This window comes from Castanea sativa, chromosome 9 (genome assembly GCF_040712315.1).
Source record: "Castanea sativa cultivar Marrone di Chiusa Pesio chromosome 9, ASM4071231v1".
Taxonomy (NCBI): domain Eukaryota; kingdom Viridiplantae; phylum Streptophyta; class Magnoliopsida; order Fagales; family Fagaceae; genus Castanea; species Castanea sativa.
Window position 1 is genome coordinate 21,722,890 of NC_134021.1, and position 22,308 is coordinate 21,745,197.

At 33.0% G+C, this 22,308-nt stretch overlaps 1 protein-coding gene across 1 annotated transcript; it reads right to left on the bottom strand.

Moving 5' to 3' along the window:
- Positions 1-12,684: 12,684 nt before the first annotated feature.
- LOC142609810 (uncharacterized) lies at positions 12,685-14,783 on the bottom strand. The gene is made up of 3 exons (XM_075781526.1): positions 14,499-14,783; positions 14,047-14,376; positions 12,685-13,016 (listed from the first exon to the last, which is right to left on the bottom strand). Exons 1-3 carry the CDS (start codon positions 14,563-14,565, stop codon positions 12,862-12,864), a joined length of 552 nt encoding a protein of 183 aa, XP_075637641.1. The 5' UTR covers positions 14,566-14,783; the 3' UTR covers positions 12,685-12,861.
- Positions 14,784-22,308: the final 7,525 nt, after the last annotated feature.

The window sequence follows — 22,308 nt, forward strand, 5'->3', positions numbered from 1 at the left end:
CTTTGAATGAAATAATTATATTCCTTTTCAATCTTGTCCGAAAAAATTATCTTTTCCTTAATTCACCTTTTTTCTTATCTCCTTTCATTCGAAATCATGTGCTACATTTTGTAGTGATCAAACGCCTTACATAATATGGGTTTGGAAGTCCAAAGCTTTAGGAACTATAAACTTGTGCTTACAAGATTAGTTTGTCAATCAACCGCTTACACTTTTTGACTTACTCAACTTACTTCACTTTAACTAACACTTTTAGGGAAGAAGTTCTTTTATTAGTTCCTAATTGTTGTTTTAATTTTGTACCATGTGTCTAATTTAATTTTCATAATTTTGGTGTCAATATCCATTCAAATACTCAATGCTAAAATTGAAATGATCACCTCACTCAACTTGATAAGCAGGAATGGAGCTAAAGTGGTGTGAGGGGCGGGGGAATTGCTCCCCTTATTCCTCCTAAAAAGTCTTAAGTAACTTAAGACCTTTGGCCCCCTCTAACACAAGGAGAAAAAAGAGAGGAGAAAATCAAAGAATTCCCAAATCCCCAACATAGAGAAAAAACAATATATTCCCCTTTGTTATTAAAAAGAGAGAGAGAGAGAGAGAGAGGGAGAGAGAGAGAGAGAGGCATATCCCACTTTAAAGCAACTAACCTAACAACGAAATTGAGGCAAAAAATACTACTTTAAAACAATAAACATTCCAAAAGTTTAAAGATATACACTCTTGCAAACACTTTGCTTCACTACAAATATCAAGTGATGATTGAACTAATTTTAACAAGTACCACTAGCAATCCTCATGTTTAACTAAGTGATGTAATATAATCACACAGTAATAAATGTGTAAGTTGTCTCAAAATGTGTCTATAATACTACTTTAAAACAATAAACATTCCAAAAGTTTAAAGATATACACTCTTGCACACACTTTGCTTCACTACACATATCAAGTGATGATTGAACTAATTTTAACAAGTACCACTAGCAATCCTCATGTTTAACTAAGTGATGTAATATAATCACACAGTAATAAATGTGTAAGTTGTCTCAAAATGTGTCTATAGAAGAACTCAAAAATATCTTCCACTTTCAAATTGAATGAACTACTACTAGACTGACAACGGAAAAAAGCACCAAACTTTTTTTTTTATAGCTAAATCAGTAAATTTGTTGCATGTTTTCACCTTTATTCATAACACTTTTTTCCCTTATCCCATTGTTTTTCCTTTCTCATGGCAACTCAATGGATCCTATATTTTATACACAAAAAGGCAAAAACATAAATTATATAATTTGTTGTTTGTATTTTTATCTTTCCATTTCTCGTAATTTGTGACATCAAATTTTAATCATCTTTTCTTACCTGTATTAGTATATAAACTCTGCATATGCAAAGGTGCAAAATGTGTATATATATATATATATAAAACATTTCTACCAAATAAATAATAATTGACACACATTAATATTATAAGTTAGAAATTACCCAAGTACAATTTTCTGAAATCACAGCATGTATGATGATTTTGTGAAGAAATCATATACCTCTATGGTTTGATGATGAGCCCTCCATGGAAATCTTGAAAAAAGAACCCTTGATTTGTCAAGTGGTCGTGGCTGCAAGTCGAGAAGGGCATGTGTGTGTCTAGGAGGAGAAAGAAACTACCCTCTACCTTAGAACAGCCAATGAAGACAAAGAGAGCATAACAATCAAATAAGCCAATTGATTTTTATTAAGGGTGAGGCCCGTGCGGGTAGGAGCTTCCCCTTGCGTTCAAAATATTGGTTCATAAATGTATGGGCCCAAAAATAGAAGATACATAACAAAGACCTACATTCACATATGTAATGATTATGTAGGTCCACGTAAAAATAAAGGGTTTTTTTTTTTAGAGAGTTTCAACTCATAACATCCGCTTCTTATGATAGTTGTTTATTATCAAATCAAGACATCAATCGGTTTTTGGTGTAGACGGGGATTGAACCCTTGATTTGTCAAGTGACCGTGGCTGCAAGTCGAGAAAGGCATGCGTGTGTCTAGGAGGAGAAAGAAACTTCTACCTTAGAACAACCAATCAAGACAAAAACAAAAAAAACAAAAACAAAAAACAAAATAATAAAACAAAATAAAAAGAAGAAGAATAAGAAGAAGAAATAACAATCAAAAAAGCTAATTGATATTTATTAAGGGTGAGGATAGGAGCTTCCCCCCCCCCCCCCCCTTTTTTTTATGGGGGGTAGGAGCTTCCCTTTGCGTTCAAAATATTGGTTCATAAATGTATGGGCCCAAAAATAGAAGATACATAATAAACACTTACATTCACATATATAATGATTATGTAGGTTCACATAAAATTAAAGAGTTTTTTTTCTTTTTTCCTTTTTAAAAGAGTTTTAACCTATGGCGTCCGCTCTTGATGATAATTCTTTATTATCAAACCAAGACACCAATTGGTTTTTAGTGTAAGCGGGAATTGAATTTCAAATCTCTTATTCAACCATCAGCGAATCACACATGAAATAAAAAGTAAATATATAAAAGCATAATAAATTTGAATTGAGTTTTTGTATAATACATATATTTTTATAAGTTTAGATACATGAATTTAGGCCTTTTTGAGCGTGTACCGTATTATCTGTCTTTCAAAAATCCCCTTCCCTTTACCTCTATGTGTGTGAGTTTATATATCAAACTATACATGAATTTGCATGTATACATATTTGACACATAATTAAAATATAATTGGAAGAGTATTTGGCATGAAATTGGAATGTATTTAAGATATAGACACATTTGGCATCATAATAGCACCATTAGAGTATTCACATCAAATATTTTAAAATTTTATTTTAACAATTCACTCATTATCCATTATCAAAGATTTTTTTTTAACACTTCCTTTAAATATTATTTTTTTATTCTCTCTGTTTTTTATTCTCTCCGATCAGAGCGCAACAAACCCACACTGAAAAAAAAAAAACCCACAAATGCAACAAATCCACACCGATCAGAACGCAACAAACCCAAACGCACAAAAATAAAACAAAACCCACAAACTGGAATCACCGAGACCCACGGCCGAAACCACGGAGACCCACAAACTAGAACCACCATAACCCATTACACAACTGAGAGAATGAAAGAAGAGTGAAAATCTAAGAGTGAAAGAATAGAGAAAATATGAGAGTGAGAGAAGAGAGAATCTGAAAATGTAAGAGTGAGAGATGGATTAGGTGCTTCACAGAGGCTTGGTTCGATGGTTTAAGGCAGGGGCAAGATGGCTGGGGTGAGAGGTCTGGCGGCTTGGGTGATAGCAGAGGAGAAGAAACAGAAGAGAAATAGAGGATGCAAGTGTTAGATGAAAGAGAGGAAAAAAAAAAAGGAGAGGAACGCACGTGAGACGGATTAAAAATTAATATTTTGCTTATAACATTCAGCTACAGTGAGCTACTATCTCTGCCAGCTCACTGTAGCTGAGTGTCCAAGTCTTTTGCATTCGAGAGCTTTGATGTATTGTAGAGGGTTATTTTGGAGTTTTGGTGCTAAAATAACATTAGAGTAGTTTTCATATTTTTTGTGTGAATGCTCTTAGAGCAATCACATCAGCTCGTGTAAAAATTTCATCTATTTTATACAAAAAATCTCCTTTTAAAATTTTACACATTCATTTTTACAAATCACTCACATCAGTTCGTCTATCCTACCACCTCTATTAATTAAATAATAATTTCCTCACTTTTTTTTTATTATTTCTCTCCAACTACCGCGCGCCTTCTCTTCATTTTTTGGTAATTTCTCTCTCTCTCTCTCTCTTCATTTCTGATTCATGTCTCTCTCTCTCTCTCCTTCTCTTCATTTCTCTTTCGCTCTCTCTCTCTCTCTCTACCCATCTCTCTACCCATTTTCCAGCTCCGATCTCCGATCCACGCACCACCGAGCCCAGCCGCGATCTCCGATCCACGCTACACCGAGCCCAACCGTGATCTCCGATCCACGCACCACCGAGCCCAGCCGCGATCCCCGATCTACGCAACGCCGAGTCCAGCCGTGATCTCCAATCCACGCACCACCGAGCCCAGCCGCAATCTCCGATCCACACACCACCGATCCCAGCTCCGATCTCCGATCCCCAGCACCACCGATCCCAGCTCCGATCCGCCGCTCTGCCGACCAAAGCATCGTGGGTGTGTTTGTGTATCTGTGTGTGTGTTTTTTTTTTTTTTGGAGCAAGTGTATGTCTGAGTTTGTTACTGAGTATCTGTGTTAATTTCTCTGTGGATGATACTGAGTTTGTTGAGTTCGTTGAGAACGGAGAAGAGAGAGGAAAAATGGAACGAACTATTTCTGGAATAAAATAATTCATACACGAGCTACAGTACCCGTGTATATTTACACGGTACTGTAGCTCGTGTATGAATTTTCACATTTTTTGCTATTTATACACCCACTGATGTGGGTGTTTTTTTTGCATAAAATGTGTAAAAATTGTACTTTTTTATTTTACAAATTTTTAACTGAGCTGGTGTGGATGCTCTTAGAATGTAAAATGAAATTAAAATTATATTTTTATTTTTATTGGAACTTTCTCTCACTTGTACTTTAATATGTTTCTCCCAACAAAAAAAAAAACTTGTACTTTAATATAATATGTATGATATGATTGGAGAATGTCTCTCTTTTTTATTTTGCTTTTCTAATTTTTTTTCCCTTTCTTTTACTTTTCTTCTATTTTTAAGGCTACGTTTATCTCGGTGTAAACATTTTCTTTTTGAAAATACTTTTAACTAAAATATATTTTTCAAGAAACTAACAGTTTGTTTGGTAGATTAGTTCTAGCAATTTTTTTCACATTTTAAACAATATTACATACTTTTTCACCCATACGTATATTAAAAACACCCAAACAACATAATTCAAACTCCTCTCTCAAACACCCCTAATTATTTTCCATGTTTGGTTGTATTCTTGAAAATAATTTTTTTTCGTTTTCCTTTGTCAAGAGTTTAGCCCACAAACCGTTTGTAATATAAGCCCAACAACAAATAGGTTTTTCAATTAGTTCCTTTGGGTCCAAGCCCACTTAATAAATCTCTTTCCATATGATGTCGTGCTTATATTCGAGATGGGGTGACTTATATGAGCCTGGTTGCAAGCTCATATTTGGAACAATACTTTGTGGAAGTTTGACTTCTTCTCATGTGATTTCGTGATGCATTGGAGTCAGATGTTTAGATTAATTTTCCTAGATTATTCATTTTGTAAAGCCCTAATCTCTCTCTCTGTTCTGAAGTAAGGTATAAGAGGAAGAGAGGTAATCTTGGATAATCTTTAATTACGAGACATTCATCCACTTATAATGAAGAAAGTGACAAAATCAAATTTGGGGAGGCTAACTTCCTTCTATGAAAATTAACCATCGTGACTGCAGAATACCAAAATCAACACATATTTTGCCTTGTTGTAGTGTTTCTATTTATTTTCAGCACTTTTCCAATGCGTGAGCAAATTGTTTTAAATCGAATTTTCCTTACAATTTATGAAAATTTTTGTATTCATTGCTTTCTTGATCTTCTATCCAATTTTTTTGATGTTTTGGCGCACTTAATTAGAGCTATTTGTTTACCCTATTTGCAATAACATACCATTGGGTTGAATACCATTAAGTCTCACAACCTGCATATTGACAATTTTTCCAACTCCCTAAAAGAGAAAAAATAATCCAATAATTTGTGACAGTGATGGAATTGCGTGAAATTTGGTGACATGAAGGGAAATGATGTTGGGAGTAGAACTTGTGCCTTTGGCCACAATTGAAGCCGCTTTTTGGGTGAATTCCATCATTTAGCCCCTAAAATCTATGGGTTTTTTTTTCATTTTTATTATTATTTGTTTCCTTGATAACTTTTAGTTTAAAAGTCAGAATAAGGTTTCATCTGTTTTGAAACGTTAGAGACAATAGTTTTAATTTCCGCAATTATCTCAATTTTGCTGGTTTTGGTAAAATTTACTATTTTGCCTCCTAATTTCATGATTAGTGCAAATTAAGGTTTTCTAGATGTTTTCTTAGCCATACTAGGTTTTCGTTTACTAAATAAATGCATTATAACATTCATAGCAATTCAATTCTCACATTAATAAAAATTCAGACTTTTGTCTATTGTTTTTCTTTGATGAATTTTAAGAACCTATCACCCTGTAGATTTAAAGAAATCCTCATGGATTTATGATTTTTATTCAAAAAATAAAGGGTTTAGTTTATTTTCATTTAGAAAGCAACGTATTTGTTTTCTTGTAGCTTCAACGACATCAAAAAAATTTCCTCTATCTGAATCTCCTTACCCTGATCGTATGGTTTGGATTAAAGACAACAAACGCACATTCTAAATGCAATTTACATATGGATTGAGACGGTCTCATGGGTTAAATCTAAGTAACAAAATATTGTGGAGCAAATAGACGTTAAAGATCCATGATAGATTTAAGATGCAACTTTGCAAAGTAGAGATAGAAATTTTTTTCCAACAATGTCTAGGATAATGGAATTTTGGGAGCTTGAAGAAACGATTCTCCATCTCTTCAAAGACCGTATATTAGCAAGGGTTGCCTGGTTTGAATGCCACGAATAGAGGTAGTTAATGATAATAACATTTTTTAGCTCACTGAATTTGCAGTGGATCCGCCATCGAACCTTGATGAATTTTGGTGTGCTTAAAAGGAGCGCTTGATAGCTATGCAATGAGATGCCATGGTAGTTAAAAGGGTGGGATATATTATAGGCCACCAGTTTGTGTGTTTTCAAGTTGACTTGTGATGCTTTTTTAAGGACCAAAGGCATGTACTGTAATAATTCTCTGTGACTAGGATTGGAATTTATGAGAGGTTCAACAAAGAAAATCATAGTGTTACCAAATGGCTGCTAAAACTAAGCCATTCTTTGGGTTGTCCAATTGGCAAAAGGTGTTGAATCTATTAAAGTTACTCATTATGAGTGACTTGAAAGTGTTACATTGAAGTTATGTAAAAGACCATAAACAGAATGTCATGGGGGATTCCAGTTTGTTGAATGAATCAAAGTCTATTTTGATATCCCTTTCCTTTCCCTTTCTCTCTCTTCCCTTCCACTTTTCCTTGCTAAGCCCTCCCCCAGCTACAACCAAACATAATGTTTGTTTTGATTTTGGAAAAAAAAAATATCTTTTTTCATTTTAAAAAAAAATCTTACGCATTTAATACATTTAGTTGCAGAATAAGACAAACTGAGAAGGAAGCTATGATTTCTTGCAACAAGGTAACCTCAAGCCGCAAAAATTAAAATCCATAACGCACTTAGATTTCAAATCTCCAATCATTTATACTTTCTAGAGTGGGAAGAGAAATATTGATAAAATCCATGGTTCAAGCTATTTTAACTCAAACGATGTCATGCTCAACCGCAAAGATATGGTGTGATGAACTCAATTTGATGATGGCCAAATATATTGAGGGGGGAGGACTGAGGAGAGGAAAATTCGGCACAAATTGTGTACCGCAAAGGATAATGGCAGGTTAGGATTTAGAGAATGAAAGCTTTTGCAGCAGTCACTTTCTCCTCTCTTTTTTTTTGGGGGGGGGGGGGGTGTTTTAAGGCTAAATATTTCCCCAATAACTTATTTCTTCAAGCAAAGTTAGGCAACAATCCTTCTTATGTGTGATAAAGTATAATTTCAGCACAACAATTGTTGCAACTAGGAATCATCAAGATAAAAATTTGGTAGGATATGTGGCCTAAATAGGACCTGGAATGGGGTGAGGAGGCACAACGAGTTCATTATGTAACTGATCTGATCATGATGTGCATTTGTGCAGTGAATTTGTTTGCAAAAGCTTAGTTACACGGTTACACTTAAATAAAATTTTTATCTTATTAGCAAAAGATAAGATTTTTTACCTTTTTCTTTTGAGGAAAAAAAAAAAGTATCAACACAACAAGCCCAGTCAAACCAAACCCAACAACCCACCCTTTATGATAACTCAAGCCTAGTGAATTGAATGAGTCCAAAAGATCCAACCCATTAGCAATAAAATATAGACCTTCTGAAAGAATCATTCGGTCCTCTCCCCTTTTTTTTTTTTTTAACTTTTTATATATCAAGAATTAAGGCCTCACCAACAATGACTGTTGCAATGTTTCCACTGCCGTATATTTTGCCTCTAAGTTTAATGAAATTTAACATTAAAAAATCAATTTATTCCCCTCCAAAATTGATAAGTAGGAGATAAATTAGTCTTTCAATACTAAATTCCGTTAGAATTAATAACAAAATAGACAGTAGGGGATTAAGTGTTATGTATTTTTAAAATTGGAGGGTTAATCGTTTATTTCTATAGTTTTGGAAGTATGAAATTGGAATAATAGTTTAAATTTGAAAAATGTAATTAGGCCAATATTTTGAGAGTAATGACTCTCTTTCAGCTAGGTAGGTAGCTTTCTGTAAATTTTGGTGAAAATTAATCCTAAAAAATGTATTTGTTTTCTTGTAGCTTTAGCGACATCAAAAAAATTTCCTCTATCTGAATCTCCTTACCCTGAATATATGGTTTGGATTAAAGGCAACAAATGCACATTCTCAATGCAATCAACATATGGATTGAGACAGTCTCATGGGTTAAATCTGAGTAACAAAATATTGTGGAGCAAATAGACGTTAAAGATCCATGACAGATTTAAGATGCTACTTTGCAAAGTAGAGAGATATTTTTCCAACAATGTCTAGGATAATGGAATTTTGGGAGCTTGAAGAAACAATTCTTCATCTCTTCAAAGACCTTATATTAGCAAGGGTTGCCTGGTTTGAATGCCACGAATAGAGGTAGTTAATGCTAATAACATTTTTGAGCTCATTGAATTTGCAGTGGATCCGCCATCGAAACTTGATGACTTTTGGTGTACTCAAAAGGAGCGCTTGATAGCTATGCAATGAGATGCCAAGGTAGTTAAAAGGGTAGGATATATATGCCACCAGTTTCTGTGTTTTCAAGTTGACTTGTGATACTTCTTTAAGGACCAAGGGCATGTACTGTAATAATTCTTTGTGACTGGGATTAGAATTTGATGAAAGGTTCAACAAAGAAAATCATAGTGTTACCAAATGGCTGCTAAAACTAAGCCATTCTCTAGGTTGTCCAATTGGCAAAAGGTGTTGAACCTGTTGGGAAATTGCTTCAAATTCCAATTATGACTTGAAAAGTCAATTAAGTTTCCTAGTTGAAGAAGGAAAAATTAATTTGAATTTCCTTGTTAAAGAGGTAATGTATTCCTAGTCTAAGAGGAAATAGTCTCCTTATTAAGGAGGTAATGTATTCCTAGTCCAAGAGGGAATAACAAAAGAGCCTTATAAATAGACAATACTACAAAGAATTTGATGGCTTTGGCTTAAGGGTCCTCTCTATGGGGAGGAGGAAAATAGAGTGCGAAACCAAGAGAGAGAAAAAAGATTTTTGCTTGGGAGGAACGCAAGAGGAATGAGAGAGTAAGGTATTGCCGCCTTCAAGAAGATAGTCAAAGATGAGAGAGTAAAGGGTTGCTGCCTTCGAGAAGATAACCAAGGAGAAGAGAGCAAAGTGTTGCTGCCTTTGAAAGAGATAATTCGTTTGTGTGTGAGAGCAAAGAAAAATATGAGAGATTTTTCTTTAGCTGCGAGACATACACAAGAATTATTGTAATTGATTTGATAATAGTAAAATTATTTGAAATTTGTCTTGTAATTTTTTCCCTTCAAGAAAATGAGGTTTCCACGTAAATTTTGTATTCTTATGTGTGATTGTTATTTTTGATTGTTAATATTATTGATAATATTATTTGGGCCCAACAAGTGATATCAGAACTAAGGTTAAAGTGGAAGTGATTGCCAGAGAAGAAGGCAAGGCTTCAGGAATTAAGAAGTTTGATGAAACGAACTTTGGATATTAGAGGATGCAGATTGAAGATTATCTTTATAGGAAGAAGTTGCATTTGCCTCTATTGGGGAAGAAACCTGATACTATGAATGACGAAGAAGAAAACCTTCTTGATAGATAGGTATTGGGAGTTATTCGATTAACTCTATTAAGATCAGTTGCACACAATGCTATGAAAGAAAAGACCAACAGTGGTATTAGAGCTTGGTTGATTTAGTGGATGACTCTTTGTGTGAATTAAGATGGAAGAGAAGGGATTGCTTTGATTAAGGTGGAGCTATTCCAAGAGGAAAAGATGACTACTTGATTAAGGTAGGAGATCCCAAGAGGAAAGAAGATAGTTGAGGACAATTAATGGAATTTGAGTCAAGGTGGAGATTGTTAGGAAATTGCCTCAAATTCCAATTGTGACTTGGAAAGTCAATTAGGATTCCTAGTTGAAGAATGAAAAATTAATTTAAGTTTCCTTATTAAAAAGGTAATGTATTCCTAGTCTAAGAGGAAATAGACTCCTTGTTAAAGAGGTAATGTATTCTTAATCCAAGAGGGAATAGTAAAAGAGTTTTATAAATAGATATTGCTACAAAGAATTTGATGGCTTTGGCCCAGGAGTCCTCTCTATGGGGAGAAGGAAAATAGGGCGTGAAACCAAAAGAGAGAAAATGGATTTTTGCTTGGGAGGAACGCAAGAGGAAGGAGAGAGTAAGGTATTGCCACCTTCAAGAAGATAGCCAAGGAAGAGAGAGTAAAGGGTTGCTGCCTTCGAAAAGATAGCCAAGGAGAAAAGAGTAAAGTGTTGCTGCCTTTGGAAGAGATAATTAGTTTGTATATGAGAACAAAGGAAAAAAAAAAAAATTTAGCCGTGAGACATACACAAAAATTATTGTAATTAATTTAATAATAGTGAAATTATTCGGAATCTGTCCTGTGATTTTTTTCCTTTAAGAGAGAAAACGTTTTCTGCATAAATTTTGTATTCTTATGTGTGATTGTTATTTTGGATTGCTAATATTATTGATAATATTAAATGGAACCTAACAGAACCTAACAGAACCTATTGAAGTTAGTCATTATGAGTGACTCAAAGTGTTATATTGAAGTTATGTAAAAGACCATAAACAGAATGTCGTGGGAGATTCCAGTTTGTTGAATGAATCAAAGTCTATTTTGATATCCCTTTCATTTCCCTCTCTTTCTCTTCCCTTCTACTTTTCCTTGCTAAGCCCTCCGCCAGCTACAACCAAACATAATGTTTGTTCTGATTTTGGGAAAAAAATTATCTTTTTTCTTTTTTTTTTTTCAAATCTTACCCATTTAATACATTTAGTTGCAAAGAAAGACAAACTGAGAAGGAAGCTATGATTTCTTGCAACAAGGTAACCTCAAGCCTCAAAAATTAAAATCCATAACGCTGAAAGCTTTTGCCTTAATGAATACACTTAGATTTCAGATCTCCAATCAATTTACTTTCTAGAGTTGGAGGAGAAATATAGATAAAATCCATGGTTCAAGCTATTTTAACTCAAACGATGTCGTGCTCAACCTACCAAAGACATGGTGTAATGAACTCAATTTGATGATGGCCAAATATTGAGGGGGGAGGAAAGGAAAATTTATTGGAAAAGTCGGCACAAATTTTGTACCGCAAAGGATAATGGAAGGTTAGGATTTAGAAAATGAAGACTTTTGCTGCAGCCACTTTCTCTTTTTTTTTTTTTGGGGGGGGGGGGTGGGGGGTTTAAGGCTAAGTATTTCGCCAATAACTTATTTAGGCAACAATTCTTCTTATGTGTGATAAAGTATAATTTCAGCCCAACAATTGTTGCAACAAGGAAACATCAAGATAAAATTTTGGTAGGATATGTGGCCTAAATAGGAGCTGGAATGGGGTGAGGAGGCACAACGAGTTCATTATGTGAGGGATTTTGATTGATGAGGAGCGACGGGGATGGACTGAAGGGTTAGTGGACATAGCTGCTTATTTGATAGTTGATAACCGAGTAGGTTCAGTAATCAAGTCCCGAAACTATTATGCCTGTACTGTTGGTCACGACTATTCAGCTAAGTTTATGTAACTGATATGATCATGATGTGCATGCGCAGTGAGATTGTTTGTAAAGGCTTACACGTTACACTTAAATAAAATTTTTATCTTATTAGCAAAAGATAAAAAAAATTTACCTTTTTTGTTAGGAAAAATTAAGTATCAACACAACAGGCCCAGTCAAACCAAACCCAACAACCCACCCTTTATGATAACTCTAGCCTAGTGAATTGAATGAGTCCAAAAGATCCAACCCATTAGCAATAAAATATAGACCTTTTGAAAGAATCATTCGGTCCTCTCTCCTTTTTTTTCTTTTTCTTTTTTATGTATCAAGAATTAATGCCTCACCAACAATGACTGTTGCAATGTTTAACAAAATTTTTCCTTTTCATAATAGATAACTAGGAAATAAATTGGTTTTTTAATACTAAATTCCGTTAGAATTCGTAACAAAATAGACGGTAGGAGGTTAGTGTTATATATTTTTAAAATTGGATGATCAATCATATGTTTTAATAATTCTGGAAGTTGTATGAAATTGGAATAATAGTTTAAAATAGGAAAATGTAATTAGCCCAATATTTTGAGATTAATGACCCTCTTTCAGCTAGGTAGGTAGCTTTCTGTAAATTTTGGTGAATATTAATCCTATAAAATGTAAAAATGAAATAAGTATAAGGATATGATATTTATTGATCTCAGATTATAAAAATCAAGGAATTCATACTCTTTCATATATGTATAAGAATAATAATTCTCACCGAACTCATCCCTAAAGAATGAACCCTCATTCCCTCATAGTATCTCTAATTTGTTAATTATTCTTGATTCTATTACACTAATTTCAAGGGCCAATGATCTCAAGAAACATGAGATGATTACAGGGGAGCTGGAGCAGAGGCGGTGCTGTGGATTGAAGCCACTGATGGATTGCCAGAGGTTGGACCAGGGGCAACACCGGAGCTCAAAAGCTCGCTCATGATGCGGTGAGGGCTGCTGCGCTGTCTCTCACACAGATCCGGCAAAAATACTCCTGTGTGTGACAAAACAAATGATAAAAAATACATTAATGGCATGTTTACAATTTACAATATAAGTTGAGTGTATGAAAGAAGACCTTTAAAAAATATATATGATAATAGACCAACTGCTTTAAAAAATAAAAATAAAAAATAAAAAATGGAAAGGACCATTCTTTGATTCAAGGAGAAGTAAGATACAACCAAAAACAAAAACAAAACAAAACCTAAAGTGAGTTATCGCAAAACTTTCATGAGTAAAAGTAGAAAGCGAAAGAATATATGATACGAGAAAGCTAGGGACATTCATGATTCATCACATTGCAGGACTACTTTATGGTCATCTTGACTAATGTTAGAAGTAAGAATCTATTATGGTGGCAATCTAGCAAACATCAAACCATTGAGCATTCACTTCATATTCCTGAGTTTTATACCGGGTATCTTGGTCGAAGTGATACCTCTCCAAATACCGAGTGTTTGGGTTGTAACTTGTAACCGTTCTTTAAAATAAAATTTTAAAATAAAAAATTAAAAAACAAAAGGTCCCAAATTTTATAAATTCCTACAATTATCTACCAGAAATATATTTTCTTGGTAGGTCTAAAATTTTATATTGTTTCACCCTGAGAGATGTTCAGTTTCACCAAACGAAGTTTAACACTTGGATTTCTTTTCTTGTCAAAAAAAAGGTCTAAATAGGTTATAAGTCATGATCTTGCACGTTTTTAAAGGAGTCCAATAAATGGGGCTTAAAAGACAACAATAAACATGCTATTTTGGGGGAAAACATGCCCTGTACGTTGTTATATTGATGGCTATGTTATTACCAGTAGGAACGCGATCCATGAGGAATTACAAGACTTTTCAGTGGACCATGTTAATTAGTTAAAGACTTAATAACCGGTTGAAAATCATTCCACAGCCAATCTTATTATTTGCACCTTCTTTTTCTTTTCTTTTTTTTCTTTTTTCTTTGTTCTTTCTTCATTTCAAAGCTTGTCAATTTAAACAAACAAATGCAAATGGGTGTGGAATTCTTACCTTCACCAGCAGCCAAATTGAAATAAAGATCAACAATGTTGGGGCACTTCTGGTAACAAGCTGGGGAGCAAAGCTTGGCAGTGAATTGTGGCTCAAGAAGGGCATCTGATGAAATCCCAACCGAGTTCCTATCAACCCCACATGCTTGAACACATTGATCAGTCTCTATGTATTCAGCCATTCTCTCAACCACAACTTCTGATGTCCTACACTGATACTCAACACTTCCATCACCCGCCGCCACCGACGTCTCGAGCAAACACCTTTTCCCAGAAGATGCTATTGAAAATGCACAAACATTCTTTGGCAAATCCTCACATACAAGCTCAGCTACACATAAACACACAAGTACACACAAAAATTATATCAACAACATAACATTCAATTATGTTTACAAATAAAATTTATAATGTATCTTGATGACTAGGGAAACATGATATAAGAAATGGTACCTAATGCTGCATGGAGGAAGAGAGAAGAGAGGAAGAGAACCAAAGACAATTTGGAGGAGAGAGCCATTTTTGAGAGTACTTAGCTTGTGGATGCAACAAAATTAAAAAGAATAAGGAGAATGTGTTTTGTGCTTTGTGCTTTGTGTTTTGTGAGAGAGTGAATGGTGCAGATTATATATGTGTGTGTGTGTGTGAATATATATAGGGAAGAGATGTGAGCTAAGACTCTAAAAATGGCACATATGGTCTATATATAGGAAGTGAGCCTCCATTGAGGCTCAATTGCTTGTGTATGCTGTGAATAGCTAGCTCCGTCAAAATCAACGCGTCATTAAAATTATAATCTTATAGACGCGTTTGGTAGGTATATGTCTTAAAAATTAAATATGTGTCTTAAAAATTAAATATGTGTCTTAAAAAAACTTAAAATTCTCTATTTGATTTCACTTCCTTTTAATTTTTCTTTGCCGTAAAAAAATCTCTCTTAAATTTCGCTTTCCTTTTCTTGCACCGCTTGTAATTTATGATTCTTGATTTTGATTTGTAGCCCATTTTTTATTTTATTTCGTAAAACAGTTGAACTTTCCTATTCAATTTTGGCTTTTACTTGAAGCGTAGAAAGAACTAGTAGTCTAGAAGTAAGAAGGAAAAGGCATCTCTTGTTACTTGATACGTGATTTATTGGTAAAGACGTGTTTGGGCTTAAATCATTGGAATTGGATGCTATCATGTTGAAGTTTCCACCCTCCAAGAATACGTTTAGTCCCTTTGTTACGCAGCAAAAAAAAAAAGGTTTAGTCCCTTTGTTTTTGTCCATTTCTATGTTTTGGCCATTCCGTCGGCTTCGAAGGCCCCGAGCATTACTGAAACACATACATTTTAAACACTGAATAATATTGGCCCCATAAAAATCTATTCTAAATCCTCTTTTTTTTTTTAAATTGGAATAAAAATAAACTAAACACAATTGAGTTTTCTAAGCTTAAAATTTATTCAATTCAGGCATTATGTTCAATTTGGTTAAAAATTTGTCTTTAAAAAATATCTTTCTCAAACAAAAAAATCTATAAAATTAATAAAAATATATTATTGATTTTGTATGTGAGAATTTTTTTACAAAAAGTTTTTTTTTATTAGTTAATTACATATTTAACGGAAATTTTTTTAACAAAATTGGATGAAATGCCTAAATTGAATAAATTTGAAACTTAGAGAACTCAATTGACCGAAGAAAAGTTAGAGGATTAAAAGGAATTTCAGGATGCAATTTGCATTTTAGCTAAATATAAATATCTATTAAAATTTACCATAATTATGTATTTAATAGTTTCCTTTAAAAATACAATCATAATAAATTCCAATTAGTAACTACCATATTAATCAAACTCATATTCAACATTTTCCTCTAAAAAAACAATAATAATAAATTTATATTAATAACTACCATAATAATCAAATTCATTTCTAATGGTTTCCTTTAAAAACACAATCAAAATAAATGTGTATTGATTAATAACTATCAAAATTTCTAAAATTCATATTTATATACAAAATTAAAAAAGAAAATATCAGTTATGGTCTAATAAAGAATACTAAACTTAATATGCATTTATTTTGTTTTATTTTATTTTTGGTAAATTACACAAAACTTACTTAGGGTTTGTAGTAATAACACTCTACCCCAAACATAACACTTTGGAAGAAGGGAAATGAATTGAATGAAATGAATTGTTTTGAAATATTCTTTCGATTTTGTTGTTTGGGAGTTTTAATGGAGAGAAAGGTTCTTGTTTTGAAGTTTAAATGGGAGAGAATGAAATAGATACAGAAAGGAAACTCTTTCCTCTCTATACTCTCAAAACCTTAAATTTTCATTTCCCTCAAAATCAGGAGAAATCTAAGGGAATAATATTAGATTTAATAAAATTTTCACTAAAACTATTAAAATGCTCTTACACATTCAACCCTTTATTTTAAAATAAGGTTTAATAGTAATGTTGTCCTAAAATAATTTCATTCATTTCCCTCTATGTTACTCCCAAATAATGTTATTTACCTTCCATTCATTTATTTTAAAATATCCCAACAAGATTACTTAATTCAATTTCATTCCTTTATGATTTATTCATTTCATTCCTTTATAAACTCTCAAACGAAGTGTAAGAAAAATGTTAAATAATACTCTCTTCCCTAAGACTTGAGAAAATCAATATATTAATCATTCCACTAATAACAATAACAAAATATTCTATATTTGAAGAACCAAATACTAACCACGATTTGGTGACAACAAACAATATTTAACTAAAAAAATTCCACTAACCATGGTTAGGGTTTGATTAAGAGAATCTTTTCAAAATTTTGAATATTCTATTTTTGTTAGTAACATAATGATTAATGTGTTGATTTCCTTAAATTTCAAAGGAGGGAAGTATCATTTCTCTTTTTAATTTGAGGCGAAGTGTCATTCCCTCCAAATTTCAAGAAATGCAGGTATAATTTACCAATTAAAAAAAATTGGATAGAGATACTAATCATTTCAAAACCATAACTTAAGCACATCTCGTATCTAGAACTAGGGGTGTCAACGTTCAACCCAACTCGAAAACACATCACAAACTCGACACGAGTTTTTGCAGGTTAGGGTTGTGCCTTAATGGGTTTTGGTCATCATAAATGGGTCAAACCGAAAGTGATACGATAAGAAACGTATCATAAGCAAGTCAACCCGCATAACCCACAATAGACACGTTTGACACGCCAATTTATTTTTGTCAACCCGAAACAGGAACGAACCCAGGATTTCAAGCTATGGGAGGCCAGAGATAAGCAAAAAAAAAAAATCAAGTACACATCCATATAGTATTAAGAAACTTTCAACCAAGACAAATACACAAAAATCATTGTTTTTTAATATATTAAGATGCAATCATCTACCAACAAAAACAAAAGACACAAAACACTATTATTTCTTAATACACAGAACACTATTGTTTTTTTACATTTTTTTTTTTAAGATTTACATGGGCTAGGTTGATGATTCATGATTTTTGAGGGGGCCCAAGTCTAAATTTTTTATTTTTTACTGAAAATTAAAGTACTAAAAAAAATTTGAGCCCAGGGGTGGCCCGGGCCCCCACCTGGGTCTGTCACTAACCCGAAATGACTCACTTAACACAACCTGTTTAACTCGTATAACAAATAAATATTCATTTCATTTTAAACTTGTCAAATACCTTTTATATCCAACATATATTTTAAATTTTTAAAAAAATGTGAGTAATTACAAAAATTTACAAGGGATATAATTGGAAATTGAAACTTTAGAAACCCTAGATCTCTAAACCCTACAAACCCTAAATCTCTAAACCTTCTTATGAATATCTAATTTATTTTTTTATTTCAGCCGTACTATTTACTCTACTATCTTATAGTCTTATGCGCAATTCTCAATCTCAAAATCTCAAACTGGTCATTGCTCTCTCAGGATTAGTCTATTGTTTACTCCAATTCTTTCAATATTGATACTTAGCATTTGGTAAGTTCCAAGGATATTTTTTTTTTTTTTGAACTATGTTATTTTTGTTAAATTATGTTATTTTGAATTTGGGTTGAAGTGTACGCACTTCTTTTGGAGTGTAAAGAACTTATTTCTAGATGAATGTTATATTTTTGTTGAACTATATTATGTTGAATGTGGGTTGAAAACTTGAAGTGTATGCACTGCTTTTGGGATGTAAAAAAAAAAAAAAAAATATATATATATATATATATATATATATATATATATATATATATATATATATCTAGATAGATGTTATATTAAATATTATGCAGGTTAAAATGGGTTGTATTACATTCATGTCAACCCAACACGACTTGTTTATTAAACGTGTCAAATGGGTTGGGTCAGGTCAATCCAGCTTATTAAAAAGTCGGGTTAGAGTTGAGGGATCATGACACAATTATTAAATAGGTCGGGTTAGGGTTGAGCCATTTAGTCGAACACCCCTATCTCGACACAACATGAACCCGACACGCTAATCCGAATTGACACCCCTATCTAGAACCGAGCTCTTTAAAGAACAAAACTTAACACCTTTATTTTAGAAATAACAAAGCCTCGAAATTATATCACATGATTTTTGTGCCTTAATTGGTACACAATTATCCTTCCAAACTAAATTATTGAGTTGAATTTGAATTTTCTTTTTCTTTAGGGTCGAAAAACGTTTTATATTCAAATTAAATAGTTGGATATCTAAAACTTACCAAATGAAAGAAATTAATTTTGAAAAATGGCTTCTTCTTTTTTTGCTAAATATTTGGTTTTAGAATATTATTATGTTACAAAGTCTCTATCGCGACTTATTTAATTATGTAGCCTCTTTTTGAAACTTGATTTTGCCAAAGTTAAGTTCTATGCAATTTAGTAAATGTAAAACAAATTTTCTCAAACTTGAGTTTCACATCCATTGAATTGCATAGAACTCAATTCTAGCAAAATTAAGTTCTACATTGAACTCAAATTTGAGAAAATCAATTTCCAAAAAATGCTATATAACTAAATAAGTTGCAATAAAGGTTTTTTTAACAAAATAATTTTAAGAAACCGAATATTCAGCCAAAAAAAGCACCTTGAAATATTGATTTTCTTACAAATAAAATATATATATATATATAACATCTATCAAAAAAATTAATTAATAAGTTCCAATTCACTCGATTAGTAAAATCTCTTATTATCGAATAAAAAATCTAGAATTCAAACTCTGTTAAGACCAAAAACCAATTGGTACTTTATTATTGAATAAGAGATCTAGAAACAAATATTATGAAGTCAAATTTCTATCACGTCTATCTATCAACCAAAAAAAAAAGGTGCTACATGCTTATGTCCATTATACTTTTACAACAAATTTTAGAATATAAGTTATTGTTGGTTCTAATTTGAATTCATCGCTGAAATTACTTTCTACTCATCAATAACAATTGGTAATAATCTGTCAATTAAAATTTGTTGTGAATATGTCATTTACATGGTATTTCTAAAACTTATATATATATATATATATATATATATATATATATATAACAAAACAGTGAATTTAGAACTGTTTCTAAAACGTTGGCTTTCAAACTATAACAAACTTAATGTACAACTTTGAACTAGACAACCGTTTTTTCGGTGATCAAATTAAGTAATTAACCCTTGTATATTTGGTACAAGGTCAGATATCGTGTGACTATACATGCAGCACACCATGAAGGACGGAATAGGTAAGAAGCCAAAGAGGAGACTTTGACACGCTGATGGGTTCAACGTGCTAATTATGTGACTTTTTTTTTATTTTTAGTTCCAGTCAAGAAAGTTATTGTAAATTGTTAATGTTAGATACTCGTTCACATCGGAGAACAGCTCAAAGAGCCACGTGTCACCTCAAGATTGTGAGATATAGTCTGATATATAAAAGTCAAGGTCACATTAGAGGTGGAGAGACGACGGCAAGGTTTTTCATGCCATGGAAAGCATCAAAGCAAAGAAACTTCCAAACAATTCTTATAACAAAGACCAAATACCAATCGCACGATTTAAACCCCTCGTTTTATAACTAGTCACCCCAATAATTGGTATTGATTAAATCAAATGTGGCCATCGTGTTGGGGGTGAGATTATTGACTTATGATCCATTGGTTGGCATAACAAAAAGCATAATTTTGCAATTTGTTATTAAAAATTGAACCAATTTGTTTTTGCTTACACCCATTATATACACGTTAATAATTTCACTTTGGGTCAACGGGAAAAAATATATATAACATCTATCAAAAAAATTAAAAAATGGGTTCCAGTTCTCCTTGATAACTTAAACTATGCTTAATGTTGTTTCTCCTTGGTCGGAATCAAGCACTACTCGAGAAGCCAATAAATGTGCAGATGTGTTATCAAAGATGGAAGCTAATCAAGCTAACGAGTTCTTTTTGTTTAATTGTCCACCTGTGGACATTTTAGAAGCTCTAAGTTCTAATGGTAATGGCTTGTATTTAACCAGGTTTTGTTCTAAGGTTGTTTTGGCATTTTAGCCTTTTTTTTTTTTTTAATATATTCCGATGATTCCCCACCAAAAAAAAAAATGATAATTTAGTATAAGCAAAAAAATTATTAATTTTTTTTTATAACAATTGAGTTAGCAAGTTTTTACTAGTTCTCTTCAAAGCCCATTACTAACATCACATTTTTACTTATCATTAACAATTTTCCATATCAGCACCAAGCAGGTGCGAAATTTTTGTCAAATTTTTTGTCCATAAATTTTTTCATAATTTAGTGGAAATAACATCTTTTGTGGTGTCTTTTTTTTTTTTTTTGAAAAAAATCTTTTGTGGTGTCACATGTATGTGGTTTACTGGATTGAATCTCACCGCTCCATCCCACTATATTTACCTATCCCACCAAAAAAAAATTATATGTTAATCATGCAAAATATCCCTTGTTTATTATGTCAAATATTCAAAATGGAAGGTACGATGTTTAAGCACTTTAAAGGGTGACACCATTCTAGGTTTTTTTGTTTTTGAGAAACACACACACACACACACACACACACACACACACACACACATAGGGGAAGGGGGATGAGATAAGGGTAGGGTTGTACACGGTGCAGTGCGGCCGGTTTTTGTGGCCGTTTCTGCATCGCATCGAAATCTTCGGATTCCTTAAAACCCAAGCCGCTGCCGCGCCTGAGGAACGATTCTTCGGCAACCTCGGTGGCAGTTCCAGTCGGCGCAAAGGTCGGTGTCCACCCATCTATCACACACACAGAGAGGAAGAGATATCTAAATTCTAAAACTAAAATTAAACCCAGAAAACTCAAGGATTCAAACCACAAACAAAACTTAGATCAAATATAAATATCAAAAGATTCAAAACCCATCACAAACCCAAATATTACCACTTGTTTGAGTCTAACTGAGCTAGGTGATGGAGTGAGTGGAGTCTTAGAGACTGAGAGCAAAAGTCTAAAAAAGAGAGAAAGAGACAAGTTAGAGTGTTAGACAACTGGGTACGGTGTGCGGCTGAGAGAAAACAAGAAAAAAAAATCTAATACAATGACTTAAAAGTGCAGAAGTCTAGACTTAGACAAGACCACTCTCTGACACACGTTTTAGACTGAGAAAAGTTTTCTTTTTTTTGTCGACTATTCCTCTCACAACCTCACATACATTAACTTCCTTTTTAATTTAAAATTTCTTTTTGATAAGGGCATGTTCATGGATGAACGTTAGGCCTCTTCTAGTTCTTAGAACGTTAGGCCTCTTCTTCTTCAGTTCTTTCTTATACATATTAACATATATATATATATATATATATATATATATATATATATATAAATAAAACATGCTTGGGTCGGTTCGGTCTTTGTTGGTGTGCACAGCTTGGTGCCGATGGCTGCACCGGTCCGACGTCTGCACTGAAAATCTACTACTGACCACCATGCCAGAAACTTTCAGCGGAGCTCTGAGCGGGGCGGGGCGGGGCGGTTGGGTCAGACTAGTTTTGTCAGTGCCGATATATTCTTGAACAAGCCTAGATAAGGGAACACCATTCTAGTTATTAAAATATATTAACTACAAGCTCCCATTGTAATACCCCACATACTTTTTTTGAGGTTATTATTAAATTTTCTTTTAAATATAATTGATTAGCCATAAGTATTCTTTTTATTAGTAACTGCAACCCACTACCCCACTAAGTCCACATCTCTAATACAAACCACAGGGTAGAGGAAGTAATAATCAAGATTTT